General features: G+C 38.4%; 1 protein-coding gene and 2 long non-coding RNA genes across 3 annotated transcripts; all 3 read right to left on the bottom strand.

Moving 5' to 3' along the window:
- Nucleotides 1–7,415: 7,415 nt before the first annotated feature.
- On the bottom strand, nucleotides 7,416–14,244 carry LOC113585187 (mesothelin-like protein). Its single transcript, XM_027022552.3, has 8 exons — nucleotides 14,139–14,244; nucleotides 13,727–13,908; nucleotides 13,314–13,469; nucleotides 12,943–13,076; nucleotides 9,828–9,961; nucleotides 9,374–9,468; nucleotides 8,753–8,978; nucleotides 7,416–8,018 (listed from the first exon to the last, which is right to left on the bottom strand). The coding sequence occupies exons 1-8, from the start codon at nucleotides 14,230–14,232 to the stop codon at nucleotides 7,930–7,932; spliced, it is 1,110 nt and encodes a 369-aa protein (XP_026878353.3). The 5' UTR covers nucleotides 14,233–14,244; the 3' UTR covers nucleotides 7,416–7,929.
- A 142-nt stretch (nucleotides 14,245–14,386) lies between these two features.
- Nucleotides 14,387–15,525, bottom strand: LOC145652036 (uncharacterized). Its single transcript, XR_014118206.1, has 3 exons — nucleotides 15,410–15,525; nucleotides 14,780–14,970; nucleotides 14,387–14,461 (listed from the first exon to the last, which is right to left on the bottom strand). It is a non-coding gene; the product is annotated as an uncharacterized LOC145652036 (long non-coding RNA).
- Nucleotides 15,526–16,748: 1,223 nt separating this feature from the next.
- LOC145652035 (uncharacterized) lies at nucleotides 16,749–18,129 on the bottom strand. Its single transcript, XR_014118204.1, has 4 exons — nucleotides 17,984–18,129; nucleotides 17,330–17,467; nucleotides 17,124–17,173; nucleotides 16,749–16,850 (listed from the first exon to the last, which is right to left on the bottom strand). It is a non-coding gene; the product is annotated as an uncharacterized LOC145652035 (long non-coding RNA).
- Between the last annotated feature and the right edge of the window lie 248 nt (nucleotides 18,130–18,377).

Here is an 18,377-nt window from a genome sequence, read left to right as displayed (position 1 = left end):
AGATTTAGATAGTAGATATAGGACACATATTCTCTGTGTGTTCCTCACTAAAGTGGAACTCTCTTGATTCACTACTTTGGTGTCAGTGTCTCTTGACTTACCCGGGTCTGGCTACAGAGGATGGAAGGCAGAGGGTAACTTAGAGGAGATCGAATCCGAAGTTCTGGTCACTTTGAACCAGTTTCTAACGGTTATTCATTATGAACCCAGATGTTGATATAGGATTGACTACTTGCCCCACAGCTTAATAGCAAGACATTCAAAAGTTCTGTATTCCCAAAACTCTGCTGTGTAATACACATGCTACCACCTCCTCTTTTATTCAGAAGGGCATCTCTGCAGACCTGCAGACCGGAGCCAGCTCCAGAGGTACAGTACAGCTCCAAATAGCTGGGACTGGAGGCAAATAGGTGGGACTGAGGTTTATTAACATTTTGGATTTACCAAGAGCACTGTCATTGTTCAATAAAATAAATCCTCAAAAAAACAACTTGCCTAATAGTTGTGCACACAGTGTATGTGAAGCTGTAGTCTACATTGTAACACTTAATAAGAAGGAAGCTAACAATGAATTTGTCTAATGTTGACTGATGTTAAATACCGCATTTGTTCATCTAAATGATTACCCAACTTTGTTTCAGTCAAAATATTTATTGTTGAATATAACCAGTTAAATGGCTAGCCACCCCATGAAGATTTTTGTTTTACTGACAATCTTTAAATTGTGCACTTAATTTGTGTATGTTTTCTCCTATTGAATGCATACTTTACAGTATGGAAATATGAAATATTATTAAGTTTACTTAATACTGAGTAGAAATATGGTATTTCTTTTACTTGGGGAAAAAAATATTAACTTTATGTGATCATTAATGACTCTACAATTCATCTAAAATGACTATAGCCAAAAATATCTTTGTTCCTGATTTATGGAAACTAAAATGTGCAGGGCTGAGAGTATTGCAGGAGCAAGGCTGCTCTTATGTTTTGAAGTATTAATATCAAATTCTCTCCAAATATGATAATGATTATTTATATCAGTGTAGTATTTTCCAGTTAAGCTATTCCTGGTATTGTGTGTGGTAGGTGTTTCTGGTGAAAAGCGCAAGGAGTGCAGGTACAGGGTAGGTGAACCTAATAAAGTACAAGTACATACCAGTACTAACATATGACAGAATTAACATTTACTCAGATATAGCCATCTAAAAAAATCCAGTCTTTACAAAGCACATAAATGTTGCAATGAATCAAGAATTACAAGCATTTAAAATTTTTCAGTCCATATATATTATAGGAAGATCAATTTAACTTAAGTGGGCTGGTGTGAACATGTGTGTTGAAAAAATGGATTATGCTACATGAACACAATTTCTTTCTTTAAGTTTCATTTTGATAATTATTTTTCTCATGTTTTACATTTTATTCATATGCAACCATTTAACACATTGTAGCCTTTATTTTAATAAGCCATAAGAAGTTTAAAATTTTACAATATGCTCTTTGGAATATATAGTAAATAAATTAAAATAGAAATATACATGAATGCAACAAGAGAACACAAACAAAAATGAAGAAATAAGCTTAAAAATGGAGTCCCCTCGGTGAGAAAATACTTTTTTCCCCCTTCTTTCTACTTCTTATAAAATAACAGAAACAATTTTTAAACATACACTGAAATGCCTAAATGGATGTGCAATAAAATCTTGTTTACACAAATAGACAGTCTATGGTTTGGGCTGTTCTAGCTTTATGGTGAGGCTCTATGATTTTGGCTGTTTGAGCTTTATGGAGGCATTCTATGCTTTTGGCTGTTCTAGCTCTATGGTGGTGCTCTATGGGTTTGTCTGTTCTAGCCTTATGGTGGTGCCCTATAACACTCATGCCTGTCTTGTGTCAGGGAGGACACCCAGTATTAGATGATGTGTGGTTTATTCTCAGCATCTGCAATGTGTTTTAATTTCCTACAATGGGACTCCCTTTTCTGTACAGTACAGTCTTTCATATCCATCTGTATTAAAGATGAAATATCTTCTGTCATGTTAACATGTTCATTCTTAGATAGGTAAAAGGCTATGTCAAATATGATCTGAGCTAGTGACAGACAGCTGTCTCGTTTATTATACCGCATATTCTATGTCTGAAGATATTGCACTTGCTATGTCATTTACATATTTCTGCTTACTCATCTGCTTTGCCATCTATATATACTCCTGTATCTCTGAATAAAGCGTGCATGCTTCTCAGCATCTCTGTGTCACTCATTCTGAGAAACGTGCCTCAGGGCCCTGAGGAAGGATAATCAGATACAGATGAGGGAATTGGTGGGATCAGAGGGAACAGGCTTAAGGAAATTAAGGAATTTTTTCCTTACAGTAATGAATACAGCAACCACAAAATATCATATCATAACTCGTAGTCTCGTCAGTATACAGTGTACTCAGTACTGCATAATCTGTTGTGCCATGAGTTAAATACATACTGTTAGATTCAGAAACCCAGAAGCACACCTGAGTTTCAGAGCTATTCACAATCTGTGAGAAAATATTCAATCGTTCAGTGGTGACTTCAGATGCATTATTAATACAATTACACAATCAATATTAAATCAATAAAACAAACAATAACACACAATCATCCATTTTTAAAAGACCTTTGTACAATTAGCAAAAATTCAATAGAACAAAAGAATAATATAAATATCTACCGTACAGAATTACACTGCACAAACAAAAATCACAATCTGGTATGACCACAGGGTATTTTATCAGTAACCAGCTAGATAACCATTAGCGGTCTTGCTTGATAGTGTCACGGTACGGCCCCTCCTCCCGTGTATGTGCATCAGTGTGGCCACCCCCCGGCCCCGTACTCCTTGTTGTGTCAGTATGCGTGTATAAAAGTGTTACTGTTGTCAGTGTTTGGATATGATAGCTTGTGAGCTACGTTGTGAATGTTACGTGTATGAATATACGTGTTTCTGTTTAATGCGACTCGTCTCCGCATCCTGCTTAGCCTACACATTATAGAAACACTGACTACCCAAGGACGCCTGGGAAGAAAGGGAAAACGGAAAGGAAGCGGAAGAAGGGACATAAACGCCGTCCCACAGCCCTCGCAGGGAAGCGCTCCATATTCCTGGGCATACGCCTGACTCCCACAGCAGGGGAGAGTGCCACTGGGGGAGTTGGGGGGACCCTGGGTGTGGTCCAGCTGTGGACTCGGTGGAGTCGTACGGACCCACGTCGGGCCACCGGGACTGGTACAATGATGTCCAGTACTCTCAGTCAGACTCCGTAGGGTCCTACTACCATGCAGAGAGACCTTATCATCCTGGCCTCACTCCATAAGTCCACAACAGAGCCACTGGATGATTTTGGGGGGGCCGCTGAGTATGGTCCAGGGTTCGGACTCTGTGGAGTCCTGCAGACCACGGCCAGACAACAAGGTTCGGCACTTGGAATTGGACTCCAATGGGTCCTACAACCCCAACATAGATTACTATGAGGATTACATGGACTATGGAGACAGAGGGGAGTGCACCGACTTCAGTCTGCGGTCGGACTTGAAGTCTGACAATGTGGAGGATCCACCAACGGAGGCGGAGGAGGTCCTCTATGGGGACCCTTCCACTAACAGTGACGTTCAGTCTGCCGTCTGCAAGAAAGACGAGCCTCCAGTGCCTAAGATATCATCCAAGGCTCCACCTAGGAGGCATCGCTTGGGTGCATGCAGGCCTTTCAATGGAGCACATTTAGAGGTGACCTCGTCGTCGGAGGAAACTCCCTACACTAGGATTTTGTACATGTGCCTGTCACTGTGTCTGTGCCTCTGTCTGTTGTCGTCTTGGCCCCTGTCCTCCCTCCATCTTGCTTGTGCTGGCCTGTGTCAAGTCGCTCTGTCCTCTTGCCTCGCCATGCGCCATTGGTTTCGGGGCCGTAGCATGATAGGCTGGCGTGCTGGGAGTCGCGCCGTAGGGGAGAGGCTCTGTCATGGTATGTGTGCCCCCCTGTGTTCCACACCTGCTCCTCCTCCATCTACGTGTCCCTGTTGTCTGTATTTGGATATGATAGCCTGCTAGCTACGTTTGTGAGTGTAATGTGCATGAATAAGCGCGTGTTTCTGTTTAATGCTGTTTCTCCTCTCCACATCCTACTTAGCCTACACATTACAGGTAGTATGAGCCCACAAATATAAAATCAACTTATACTTATTACTTATGTTTAAAAAAAGGATAAACACTGACCTGTAATGAGTACAACATCCACAAAATATCATAACTTGTAGTCTCATCAGCATATAGAATCTGTCACATGAACAGGCTATTAGTGAAAAATAGTGGCATTTTAGACACTTCAATGACGACCCGTCATGGCTCAGGCCGATTGACTGTTGCTGTAGTGTTTACTGTTTGGGTTTTTAGTACCAGTATCAAGTCTAGGTACTGTTCATCCTTTACTGAATGCAGCATAGAGAACCTAGCTTGGGGTTCAGCTACATTTTCAGCTAGTTGATGGCAGTCCAGACAGTTGGAAGGTGATAAAGTTTAAAGTAGTAAAATCCTTTTTTTAATGTGTTGTCTGAAAAACCTTTAATTCAGCCTAATTACCCTAATTTAGGAATGGCTGCTATGTAATCTTCTCTACTGTAAAGTAAGGTATTTCTGGATGTTGATTGTGCTAAAGCACTTTTGTAAGTTGCTCTGAATAAGTATCTGCTAAATGCCAAAAATGTAAATGTGGAGTTGCCCTTTAGCAACTCTATGCAATGTATATTATACAAATACACAGTGTACAGTCTGTGTCTAAATATATCCACATACCTTCCAAAGTCAAGCACGGTGGTGTGTCCTATGAAGAAAATCATCAGTGTAACAATTGCATTGTTAAATCTGGCAGTGAATACCTCCAGTAGTGTTGGATTGACATGCAAGAACTGACACTTTGACCCACAAGTGATACTACCATTTCTCCCAGTAGTTTTGTTTAGGTCAGAACAGTACGGAACAGTGCAAAATAATGTGTTGTAATGCAATGTTACAACTAACCCTCCTTATCAGGGTTCAGTTTCAATATGTGGGCCTTTTCTGGGGCTCTTCAGTTTCCTTTAAGTCCACAAATATGGTGGTTAGACCAGTTGGTTACTCTAAATTGTTCAGATGTGAGTATGTGTGAATGACTGTACTTGCATGTTCATTGATGGATGGTGTTGTCCTCTGTCCCCTAACTGTGCCTCATTTAATCCCCCAGGGGGCTTTGGTTTCTGGTTGAGGGTACACTGTGCATGATTGGTTGCCCCTTCTTACCGGTGTCTGTATTGATTGGCTGTAAAAGCAGAATATTGATTATAAAGCATAGTGCATGAGAGGCACTATGTAAGGGTTAATAATAATAAATAATTAGAGAAGTCCATATATTCCCTGTATAATTTGTATGTATTTTAGAGCAGACTCATCGGAAACATGCTGTAAATGTCAATAAAATGTCAATTTTGACTTGCTAATATTTGCAGTTCTACTTTGTGATCAAAAAAAAATTCTTCACATTTAACCCTACCTGTTTTCACTAATGTATATTTAGATGTAGATATTTTTGATGTATTTAGGTTTCACTCTTCCTTATCTTTATGACTGACCTAAATTTCATTTTTTTTCACTTTCTGTGAATGACTCAAAGGGAACTGGTTTTCAAAGTATTATTATTTCATTATTTTTTTTAATAATCTAATATGAATGCTAACTACATGCCTTAACTACATCTGTCACACACACTCCTGGTCACTTGAGCTCTAACTGCATCTGTCATACACACTCCAAGTTTCTCGATCTATAACTACATCTGTCATACACACTCCCAGTTTCTTGATCTATAACTACATCTGTCATACACACTCCCAGTCTCGATCTATAACTACATCTGTCATACACACTCGCATTCTCTTGAGCTCTAACTACATCTGAAATAAAGGCTTCTCTGTGTTGAATATGCAGGTCATAGGCAACCAAGACCTCTTTACAGACAACTACTGAGAACAAATGATTCCTCCATCTGGACCAATTCTGAGGTGAGTCAGATTGGAAGAGACAGTGCATTATATGTATTGGGTGACAGGGGTTATCCACGCCAAAGCTACATACTCCGTCATGAATTACCAGAAGAAAAGGAAGCAATGACTTTACCAGGCTGGCTGGGAAACACAAAGGTGAATGATAAATGTTTTTGCCTAAATTTACACAAAAACTATTTGGGGTAAGTGACCTGATGTTATTATAAACATAATTTTAACTCCATGGCATTTACTGGGGTGCAGATTTTACTTTTACTAAACTTTTTTTTTTCATACTAGGTAATTTAATACTAGGAACATACTAACTACATAATTCAAGCTAGTAAACTTGAGTTTTGTTGGCATTGGCAATAGCGATGCAATTATGTTTTAGAAAATAAATATTAATTTTCATGATTACATGTTTTTATATATACAAATGTGCTGTTGCCTTACTTAGAACCAGTGCAAATCAGCAGAAAATTAGTGGCCTCTGTCATTTTTGGGGTAGAACTGCGTGTGAACTTCAAGATAAGAAGTACTTAGTGAGTTATGAATTGTTCAGGATATGCTTAATTACACCTGTTAATTATCTACATCATTACACCTGTTAATTGTCTACTTAATTACATGTTAACTCTCTACTTAATTATCCATTAACGCCATACTTAATTACACCTGTTAACTCCATACTTAATTACACCGGTTAACTGCCTACTTAGTCACACCTGCTAATTCCCTACTTAATTACACATGTTAATGCCCTACTATTCTTAGGTGAAAGCCTATGTCAAATATGGTCTGAGCTAATGACAGGTGGCTGTCTCATTTTTGATACTACATAGTTTTTCAAGTGTGAATATGTTGCACTTGTTATGTCATTTCCGCTTACTCATTTGCTTTGCCATCTACAGTAGTACAGTGCGGGAGGCCAGAGTATTGATTCACTTTCCTGCCGAGAACGCCTCAGTGGCTACATGAACCGGATGGAGTGACTTGAGATGGCGAGCCCCCCTAGATATCTGAAACTATGATTTGTGAACAGAGAGAGCTTCATTGAGAGGTAGGACGTGACCATTATACATGTGCTGTTTTAGTGTTGTCTTTAGTGTTGTCTTAAAAAAACTAGTGTTGTCTAGACTTAAATCATCATTAACATCTTATTATTTTCCAATCTTTACTGTCTATTAGTAGTATTCACTTTTTAGGCATTGTAATAAAGTTATTGCTTATTATTAAAGTAAAGAATAATATAATAATTATTATTTTTTATTATAATTTTTTTAATTATAATTATTTTCTCCTGGGGAAACACACATGTGTGTGTGTGTGTGTGTATATATGCACAGATACTAAAAAAAGATATGGCATTTTAATTTTATTGAGCATGAATGAGAACCAGTTTGTTAATGATTTGATAGATTTCATTGTTAGTATAATAAATTTAAAAAGAAATTGAAAATTTGTCCCCATGCAAATATTTCAAATTAATATCAATATCAGAACGTATCAATTAGCACAACCTATAAATGAATACAACAGCTTTGCTACACTAAAATATGATCAACATTTACAATTCTGTGTACATTTTATTAGTATTTAAATAGCTATTTTTAGATTGCATAAATATAAGCAAGCAGATTCATATGTAATTATAATTTGGTGAAAATTAATTTAAGTTAATTTAATGTAATAACATTAAGAAGACAGAGACATGGTAAGAGATTATGGCAATGATTATTATATGTTTCACTATAGGATCCAAAACATATAATCACTTTAGATACTGGTTATATTCAGGGTCATTGGAGTGAATTGAATGTGCAGTGTGTCAAAGTTATCACACTGCATTTATGGTAACTGATGTGTCTTTGCAGAGTTTGATGTTTATAGCACTGCATGCAACGTGACCGTCAGGAGTCCGACAAACAGAGAGAGACACCACGGTCCTGCATCTTGATGAACTGTTGCATATCCTGGAAGCACATACACACACACACACACACACACACACACACACACACACACACACACACACACACACACACACACACACACACACACACACATTAAGTAGTGAGACAAAATTTAAATTAACTTATGCTTTCCTTATACTCCTTTTATTTATTAGTCCCTGTAATGGCAATTACGGTAATCTTTATAGTAATACCATTATGGACTAAGGTAATAGTTACATTAATGCCATATGCACTAAGGTAATTGTTACAGTAATTGCATGGACTACGATAATTACAATAATGGTATTATGGACTAAGGTAACCGTTACAGTAATGACTGGGCTAAGGTAGTCATTACAGTAATGACATTACAGACTAAGTTAATAATTACAGTTTTCATATGGACTAAGGTAATCATTACAATAATGACATTGACTCAGGTAATCATTAGAGTAATGACATGGACTATGGTAATCATTACAGTAATGGCATTATGGACTAAGGTAATCATTACAGTAATGATATTACGGACTAAGTTAATAATTACAGTATTGATATGGACTCATGTAATCATTACAATAACTAATGCAGCACTTGTTAATGTAATATGAGCAATAAAACGTTTACAGTAAAGATATTGTGGAATATAGCACAAATTGTAATAATACGAAATAATGCACTCATATTAATGAAAATCTTATTGATATGGCTTAAAGCAGTACCACGATTTATATCATTTTAAATGATCTTACCTGCTGTGCTGTTGGTAGTTGACAAGATGGTTTGTGTGGTGGTGCTGTTTGTAGGTGAAGATGTCGTGGGGTTTTGTTTTCCTCCAATCAGTCCGATGCCCAGGATGTCTAGATCAGACTGGTACTGCTGTGCCTCCCAGAACCGGACCAACGTGCTGCTCTCAAACATCTTCAGAATAGGTAGATTCACCCCCAGTAGATCACGAACTGTATTCACACTCAGGTACTGAGACACACAGAGAATGCATAAACACACAAATACACACAAAACAGAGAATTATTTTTTCATTTTTTATTAAAAAATATTTTTGTAAACTTTTAAAACCTTTTAAAATATATATATATATATATTTTTAAATAGCCAATAGCCTTCCTATTCCTCCAATGAGAATACAGACAGCTGTGCCCTACTCTGGTATCTTTGAAAAGCATCAGAGGAGCCAAGCTATGCAGAAAAGATCTCAACTCTGCCCCAGAGAAACAGCTGGTAAAGCTCTTAAGGACATGTGCACACACACACATACACACACACACACACACACACACACACACACCACACCACACACAAGAACAAAAAAAACACCTGTGCTTATTCTAGTCAGTTGTTTTGTTATATCATACCTTGACCACATCAGGGTTCAGATTAATGAAGGTGGTAATGTCCATGCTGATGTTCTGAGGTGCAAGATTTATTATATCTGACAGAGGTGCGCCACCTACAGACAAACACATAGACATGCAGTGATGTTTGATGTTTCATATCTGACAGAGGAGCTCCACCTACAAACACACAGATATACAGTGATGTGTGCTGTACTATATCTGACGGAGGAGCTCCACCTACAGACAAACACATAGACATGCAGTGAAGTATAAAATGGAACTTAAAATATCAGTCCTACCTGTGTTTGAATGTGTGTGTGTGTGTATATATGCATGAGATCATTAAAACCCTGTAATGGATATTCTTTGTTCATGTGGGGAATACCACAGAGCTACGCTGGTCTTATGCTGGTTTTATTTGAGTGTGTGAGAATTGCTGTGTATAAAAACTTGTGTATATATGTGTGTTTACCTAGGAAAGATCTGATGAGCAGGAAGAATTCTGTGGCATTGCTGTGTAGAGAGCTGAACGAGATGTTGGCGATGTTATACAGAGCTGTTTTCTGATCGATGGTGCAGTTGGACAAATCAATAGGGTTTGCATATCTGCAGAAAGAAAAAATAATATAGCAGGAGATTGAGAGTATTTTACCATTATATTCCTGTATTGTTTTGTTTTTTAACATTGATATAAGAAATATCATGGAATTCTGACATCTTACATTAGCTTTATTTAATTTTTCTGACTGGCCACAACTAGAAAGATATGTAACATCAATATCATGTAGTGTCCTGCAGCATTGTTACATGCCAGGTGTTTCACGTTTGTGTTTTTTGTATTTGTGGCTTTTCCCTGTTACAGGTAAACCAATAAGAAGCCTTGTGGGCCGAGACGGAGGCTACTGCTTTAAAGGCAGATCTCCTACGAAAGTGTGCGGTGCTGATTCGGGACATGCTTGAGAGTTATTACTTAAGGCATCTTGTGACAGTGTATGAACGATACTGTTTAGTTTACTTATGAGATTGCTGTTATGTTTCCACTATCTGTTGGCGTGGACAAGTCAGGTAACATGGTTACAGGTGATTTTGATGTATATATGTGGTAGAGTAGGGGCGGGTGCCACTTCATTGCATTGTTGATCAGGAAAGGTATGTGGTAGGCAGGGAAGTTGTTTTATTATTTTCATTTCTTTGGCACCGTCCACAACGTCCACCTATACTTTATGTTCCCTTTCTAGAATTGTTCTTATGCTTTGAACTCCTATGTGCTCTCGCCATTGATTTGATTGGTACAAGTAAATTGCTAAATGCAGAGTTTACTGGTGTTGGTCTCACCCTTGGCTATTTTACACATGCCTCACATACACACACACACACACACACACACACACAAACACTCCTCTTAGGACTGTTACAGCCCTGTCCATTTTGCCACCAACTGGGGGCATGTAAACAAGCATCATACAGTGTCATACAGGGTCCTGCAGTGTCATACAGGGTCATATATTCATGACTGATTCATGAGTGTATGGAAATACTGTTCTACTTTAGTTCTACAAGCAACTGTGAAGGGTGAACTACTGTAACCAAGAACAAACTCCTTCTATGCGTGAGCATATTTGGCCAATAAAGTCAGATTCTTATTATGATACAGGATCCTGCAATGTCATACAGGGTCCTGCAGTATCATACAGGGTCCTGCAGCGTCGTACAGGGTCCTGCAGTGTCATGCAGGGTCCTGCAGTGTCATGCATGGTCCTGTAGTGTCATACAGAGTTATACAGTGTCATAAAGGGTCCTGCAGTGTCATACAGGGTTATACAGTGTCATAAAGGGTCCTGCAGTGTCGTAAAGGGTCCTGCAGTGTCATACAGGGTCCTGCAGTGTCGTACAGGGTCCTGCAGTGTCCTACAAGGTTATACAGTGTCATAAAGGGTCCTGTAGTGTTATACAGGGTCTTGCAGTGTCATGCTTGTTATGCAGGGTAATGTGATGAGCTACCAAGTCAATTGCCACAACTTGCTGTGTCCTTTCAACCAGGTAATGATGTGGTGCAGCCTTATGTCATCACAAATCTGGGCAGAGGTTGCAGAAGTCTAAAGGTTTTTCTACTTTATTATATGTATTTCTATGAATTACATATGTTTCCATCCAATATGTTGCTTAGTTACTGTAATTCTGATTTTTAATTTTTTTCCCCTCTTCAAACTGGTCAAGCCAGAACTCTTAACAGATACTCAGAAAATGTGTCTGGGATGACAGGTGAGGCTGACTACCTGTGATTACTTAGCAACTGGGCTCAGCCCTGGGCTGGGTCATTACCCTGTTCTTATTTGCTGCATTCTGTGTTGGCTTGTTTGCTTATTCACCCTGTTATGGAGTCTTATAAATTGTTGATGAACAAAAAGTTTTGTGAGACATCCTCTGAAATCTCAGGGCATTTTGTCTGATTTTGCATATTTTTTAATATTCACTTTAAAGGTTCTTATTTATGGTATGATACCCATATGTTTCAGATCAAAATGTTCAGAACAATCTCAGCTCTATTCCCAATGAGGTACTATTTGACCTAGAGCACTGCATAAAGAAATAATATGGCCATAAAGCTGAAAGTTTTTTAGAACTATATCTCATTAAAAAAATACCTTTACTAGTGTGAACCAATTGTTTTGGTGTTTGAAATATGTTTACCAAAGTGATTGGTTAACAAAAGTCATTAAATATGAATAAAGTAGTATAGAAATGTGTGACAAATATCTAAAATGACATTTTGATCAATTGTTTACTGAGTAAAGGTGTGATGTCTCCTTATCTTAGAGGGACTTAGAGGAAATGAAACTAAACAATGTGATTTTATATTACATATCAAGGCTCATAGAATATCAAAATATCAAGCTTCATGTGTGCAGGTGAAAAATGAGCATTACAACAACTATAATCAAAATATGACAAAAAACAGAAGACTCAGCTACACAGGACAGTATTGCGTATCGTCGAAACATATCCATTCATCTGCACTACACTAGCTTACTTTCACATAAAAAAAATTAACAAAGCAAACATTTATTAATGGACAGTCAAGTCCAAACAATTTAAAGTACTTGACTTGTAATCGAAAAGTTGCTAGTTCAAACCCCACGACTGCCAAGTTGCCACTGTTGGTCCCCTGAGCATGGCTCTTAACCCTCAATTGCTCAAGTTATACTTTAATACTATAAATTGCTTTGGATAAAAGCATCAGCTAAATGCCATAAATATGACTGTAGTTGTTCAAGTTCTCTATTATATACTATTTTGTATTGTAAAATAACATTAATTTAGCCATCATCATAATCATTAAGTCTGTTTTGATTTAGCACTAGAATGGCTAAAGACAAAATTTTTTTGTAAGGCAAACATACCCTCCTACTGGACTGCCACCCTGCTTTGAAACATTCAGTGCCTATTGTAAGGACACAGCGTGTTGAAAGCACTGACCCCCACATCCACAGGAAGCTTGTATTTATTCTGTATTTGTTTGCTTATTTACTAATGAGCATGCATGTGCTTGCGTGTGTGTCCATGTGTGTTTGCATGTGTCTACTTACCTTAGGTTTTCAGCAGTTATATTGTTGAGTGCACTAGTGTTCAAAGAACAGATGTCCGACATGATAGCATTTATTTCAGCTAGCCCCAAAGTGTGGCCAGGAACGCGAAGATAATTCATAATCACTGCATTACTCTACACACACACACACACACACACACACACACACACACACACACACACACACACACACAAGTGGACACATTATTTCTCTAGCAAGAAAACAATGTCTAAAATAACATGGGTATATTGACACCAGTACAACCTAATGACTGACTATTAAATCCCAGCCAATATATGTTAACACATGTTTGATATTTAAGTTCCCTCTTCCCAATACATTCAACACACAAACACTGGTAGAATTGTTACCTGATCTGAAGTCCAGGCCCCATTAACTGGGTTCATTAAAGAGGCCAAAGTGTCTAATGAGGTGATGTTCCAGCTTTTGATTTCACTGACATTGGCCACACGAGATGTGGGGCCCAGTAACTGCAGCACACTGTCCCCAAGGCCAGACAGGTACACCTGCAACACATGCATGCATGCACACACAAACACACACACCCACCAGCAACTCTGAAACACAACGCTCCTTGCTGAAGTAAGCCTTGAACACACCCAGACATCACAAAACATACATCCTAAACAAACTAATTTATTCTATTAGTAATATCTAAGCAATATCAGAAAAATATGTTGGAAACACACACACAGACACATACACGCTCTCATCAACTCTACATTATTAAATAGTATTTAAAAAAGTATTTAGCAAAGCTGACCTGGTTTAGTTTGTTCAGAATGACCATCTCCATGCTGGGATCCAACACTATCTGAGTGATAGCTGCCAGGTTGTTTATTAGCACGGTTATATTCAGACACAAATCAAACTGGGTGGAAGTGTAGTTCAAAATGAACGACTGATCCGCAATTGTTGTGTCTGTGATGTAACCCGCAGTGCATCCTGACAGACACAGAGAGAAGAAATTAATTTATTTACTGTCTTTCAGTGACAGTTATACTACATTGCAAAATAACCCTAAATCTAAGACTAACCATTGTTTGTTTTTGTCTGTAATGAATACCCAGAACTATACTTGTACTGTATTTGTGGGGACAGTTTAAGGATTGGAGGACATAATCTAACCCTATAACCTGTAGTCTCTGTCAGTGTGGGCATGTATGTAATTATACCTGTATCACGTCTGCGTCTGAAATTTTGTTTGGATGCAGTAAATAAACTTTGTAGCTTTGTTACTGGGGTGTTCTTGGCCCTCAGGGCTGACATGAATGATGGCAGAAATATCTTTTTCTCAGTCTTTAAGGTTGCATAAACACACACAAAATATGTAAGTACATAAAAGTATAAATAAATAAAAGGTATACAACACACCCTGCCTCATTAATAAAAGTACAGGTTACATACAAAGTTAAATTTGTTCCAGAAGTCCTGATTTAAGTAGAGAGGCAGGGGGCCTAACTGCTGTAGTGTCTGCAGATTCCATGTTGATAGATTTCTGAAAACAAAAGTACAATCTGTACAATCATAAACGCATAGATCATAAAATGCACACACACACACACACACACACACACACACACACACACACACACACACATATATATATATATATATATATATATATATATATATATATATATATATATATATATATATGCATGCTCATACCACAGTCTTGACAGCTGAAACATAAAGACTCTCAAATATTACAATTTATCAGTAAAGATTCTGTCACTTGCTTTATAACAGCTTTGCAACCTCTTTCCTCGTCTATACACTATAAGTGCATTATTCATTGTTTAATGTCTCTCACCCATAGTTTGTGTTGCCACTGAAGAGCAGTGTCTGTATACCCGAGACCTGAAAGTCAGTCAGGTCTCCACAGTTCTTTAACTTCTCTATGATGAGTGGGTCAGAGTTCTGGATGTAGGATGAGTTTAGTGTGCAGGTCATATTACCCAGAATAGCCACCTGAGTCTTGTTCAGATTGAAGCCAGAAATACCCTTGAACAGCACAAAAGACATAAACGTGAGAGTATATTTATTATGTGTGTGTGTGTAGCTCTGCCTGTATGCTTTTACTCTTAAAGAAAGTTTATTGTTTTGTGTGTGCGTGTCTGTATGTGTGTGTATGTTTGTAGCTCTTCCTGTTTGATGTGTACTTTTAAAGTGAATTGTTCGTGTGTGTATGCGTTTGCCTGTATGATGTGTACTCTTAAAGTGGAATGTTTCTTGTGTGTGTGTGTGTGGGGGGGGGGGTTTACTAGGCAGGTCTGTGAATGGTTGAACGGTGTGTGTGTGTGTGAAAGACAGAGTGTCTGTGTGTGACAGAATGTGTGTGTGTGTGTGTGTGCTTTACCTTGCAGGTCTGTGTATTGCTGAACAGTGTGTGTTTGTGTGTGTGTGTGTGTGTGTGTGTGTGTGTGTGTGTGTGTGTGTTTACCAGGCAGGTTTGTGCATTGTTGAACAGGATTTTCTGTCTGTTGAGGAAGCTGGAAGAAACAGAGAAATCTGCTCTGCCCAGAGCGCTGAAATATAAACTGCAGTTCACCTTCTGCACCATCTCATAGCTAGAGCACACACACACACACACACACACACACACACACACACACACACACCACCACCACCACCACAAATCAAATACACAGAAACAAACATTACAGAGAAACAAAAACAATATATAGGAGTATCACCTATTAACAAAATATTTCAGTCAAACAAAACTAACATGCAGAAATGAAAGTGCATTTATTTGAATTTTACTCAGCGGACATATTAATGTGTTTGATGCTAATTCAACAAAAAAGAATACTTCAAAAAAGATACAGCACCACCTGTCATATAGTAGTTTGAATATATGCTTGAGAGTTAATTTGTTATTCTGTTTATTTATGTTCACACAACATTCAAACCGTTTTGCTTATATTGTGAAATGTTATAAAATGCATATACATTTGTTCTAATGTGAATACTGTGTGTGTGTGTGTGTGTGTGTGTGTGTGTGTGTGTGTGTGTGTGTGTGTGTGAGTGAGTGAGTGTGTATTACACACTCATAATAAAGAAGCATGTCAGGAGGGACATCACTGAAGGTCAAAGATGTGTCGTTTTTCACATAAGTGTACATGCTGGTCAGCTGCAGTAGAGAATACACAGTGAGTCACTCCACTGTTACATCAGACATCCTCTTTCATTTACTCCAATATACCACCTCAGTGTCACAGCAAGTATCAATTTGAACTTTTAAAAAAATGTATGATGGTCTTAATGCCAATGTTGATAAACTTTCGTTTGACATGCTCAGATATATAACAGGTTCTTTTACACCTAAATCAGGGATCTAAGGCTACATTTTACACATTTCAGATTTTAAACTTACTGAAATTCCTTTGTTTTCTAAATGAAAATATACATTTTTAAATCTAATTACTAAGATTATATTTACACATATAATAAAAAAAAAGACTGAAGTTCAAAGCACAGATAATCATAAAAGAAAATAGCTTTTACAGATATACCTAAACTTAGAACTGGTAGCATACACAATTATTGATACATTTTGCAGCAATTTATTTAAGACTTAATACTAGGAGCAATAAATGATTTTACCACCAAAAAGTAGCAAACATTATTTCTGAAATCTGAAACATCCAGGCCACTAGGTGTCAGTATAATGGGTATTTCATAATGTGAAGAAGAGTCATTAGAAATATGACTTATTGTTCCTTTAACTGATTAAATATCTGTGTACCTGTGACTCTTGCAGAGGGACCTTGCTCCTGCCTGGACGTAGTCTACAAGCGTGCACCAACTGTATGACTTTTTGCACAGGGAGAGCCTGAGCTGAGGTGCTAGTAAATCCTTGGAGTATTAACTCTGGAACACTGCAAACACACACACACACACACACACGCACACACACACACACACACACACACACACACACACACACAAACAAACCTAAAAAATCTGTTTTGATCACTAAAAAGTGTAAAGAATCATCCAAGATTTACAAACTTTTGTATTCTGCCCTTTGTCTATATGATCTCTCATTATACACTATTTGTAGTGTGTGTGTGTGTGTGTGTGTGTGTGTGTGTGTGTGTGTGTGTGTGTGTGTGTGTGTGTGTGTGTGTGTGTGACAGAATTTAACTCACTTGTCTGCATTTGATGTGGCACTAGCCACTGGACCAAACAACACCACAGCCTAGTAAAATACAAAATAATAAACAGACATTTAGACAGACAAACCAGCACAACTGGACCACTATTACATATTACTTGTTAGCATGTCAATGTATTGAAGGGGAAAAGTACACAATATGGAAAATGACTAGTCATATATGAATTTATATAGTGTTACCTGGCCTTGATTCCAGTTCTTTTGGTTGACAACTGAAATTTTTACAGTGTTGAGAGATGCCAGTAGCACACGTGGAATGTATGTTGCCAGTTCATTTGGAACGTTCACGACTGCTTCGGTCTCATCTATAGAGATAATCTGGAAGAAAGGGTAGAAACCTCAGTCTTTCCAGATTCTGGCTACATGGCATTTAATGTAGTGTTTGTATTGCAGCGCAGTAATGACATGCTCCACACTGTCTGTTTCTCTACACTGCCTCTACCCACTGACCACTGCCTCCACACAATGTCCCCCTTTACCCACTGACCATTGACCACTGCCTCCACACAATGTCCCCCTCTACCCACTGACCACTGACTTCACCAGTGTCCCCATCTACCCACAGACCACTGCCTCCACACAATGTCCCCCTCTACCCATTGACCACTGCCTCCACACAGTGTCCCCTTCTACCCACTGACCACTGCCTCCACACAGTGTCCCCCTCTACCCACTGACCATTGACCACTGCGTCTACCCACAGACCACTGCCTCCACACAATGTCCCCTTCTACCTACTGTCCACTGCCTCCACACAGTGTCCCCCTCTACCCACTGACCACTGACTTCACCAGTGTCCCCCTCTAACTACTGGCCACTGCCTTCTGTTTGTACCTTCTGGACAAATTTCTCTTGCAGAACCTCTGGTGCTTTCAGAATGTTGTTGACAAATGTTGGATTCTGGGATAAAGTCAGAAGTTGAGAGGATGGAATACTGGACATGGTTGCTGTGGAAACACCTCCAATGAGCGTGCCCAGAGTCTCCAGGGCAGAGCCACTGTTGATCTGTCAATCAAAACATAATTCAATTAAAATACATCCAGTGAGGATACCAAGAGGGAACAAAATTACATTAAGTGTTTTGAATCTGGCATTCTGATCTACTGTTTTGTAGGATTCATTTCAGACTATACTGTGTAAGATGTAGTATGTAAGGTGTAGAGTGTTCTGTACAGACTGTATTGTGTAAGATGTAGTGGGTAAGGTGTAGTGTGTAGTGTACAGACTG

The sequence above is a fragment of the Electrophorus electricus genome, chromosome 18, assembly GCF_041902795.1.
Source record: "Electrophorus electricus isolate QZ-2024a chromosome 18, ASM4190279v1, whole genome shotgun sequence".
NCBI lineage: Eukaryota > Metazoa > Chordata > Actinopteri > Gymnotiformes > Gymnotidae > Electrophorus > Electrophorus electricus.
The sequence above is the reverse complement of the archived record's forward strand: the minus strand, read 5'-3'. Positions and strand labels throughout refer to the sequence as shown.

Excerpts from the sequence above, each read along its gene's own strand:
- LOC113585187 (XM_027022552.3), bottom strand. The coding sequence starts at position 14,232 with ATGTCAGCCCTGAGGGCCAAGAACACCCCAGTAACAAAGCTACAAAGT. Across the intron at positions 13,909-14,138 it reads CAGACGCAGACGTGATACAG|GATGCACTGCGGGTTACATC; the intron begins GTATAATTACAT and ends TGTGTCTGTCAG. Across the intron at positions 13,077-13,313 it reads GGGCCTGGACTTCAGATCAG|AGTAATGCAGTGATTATGAA; the intron begins GTAACAATTCTA and ends GTGTGTGTGTAG.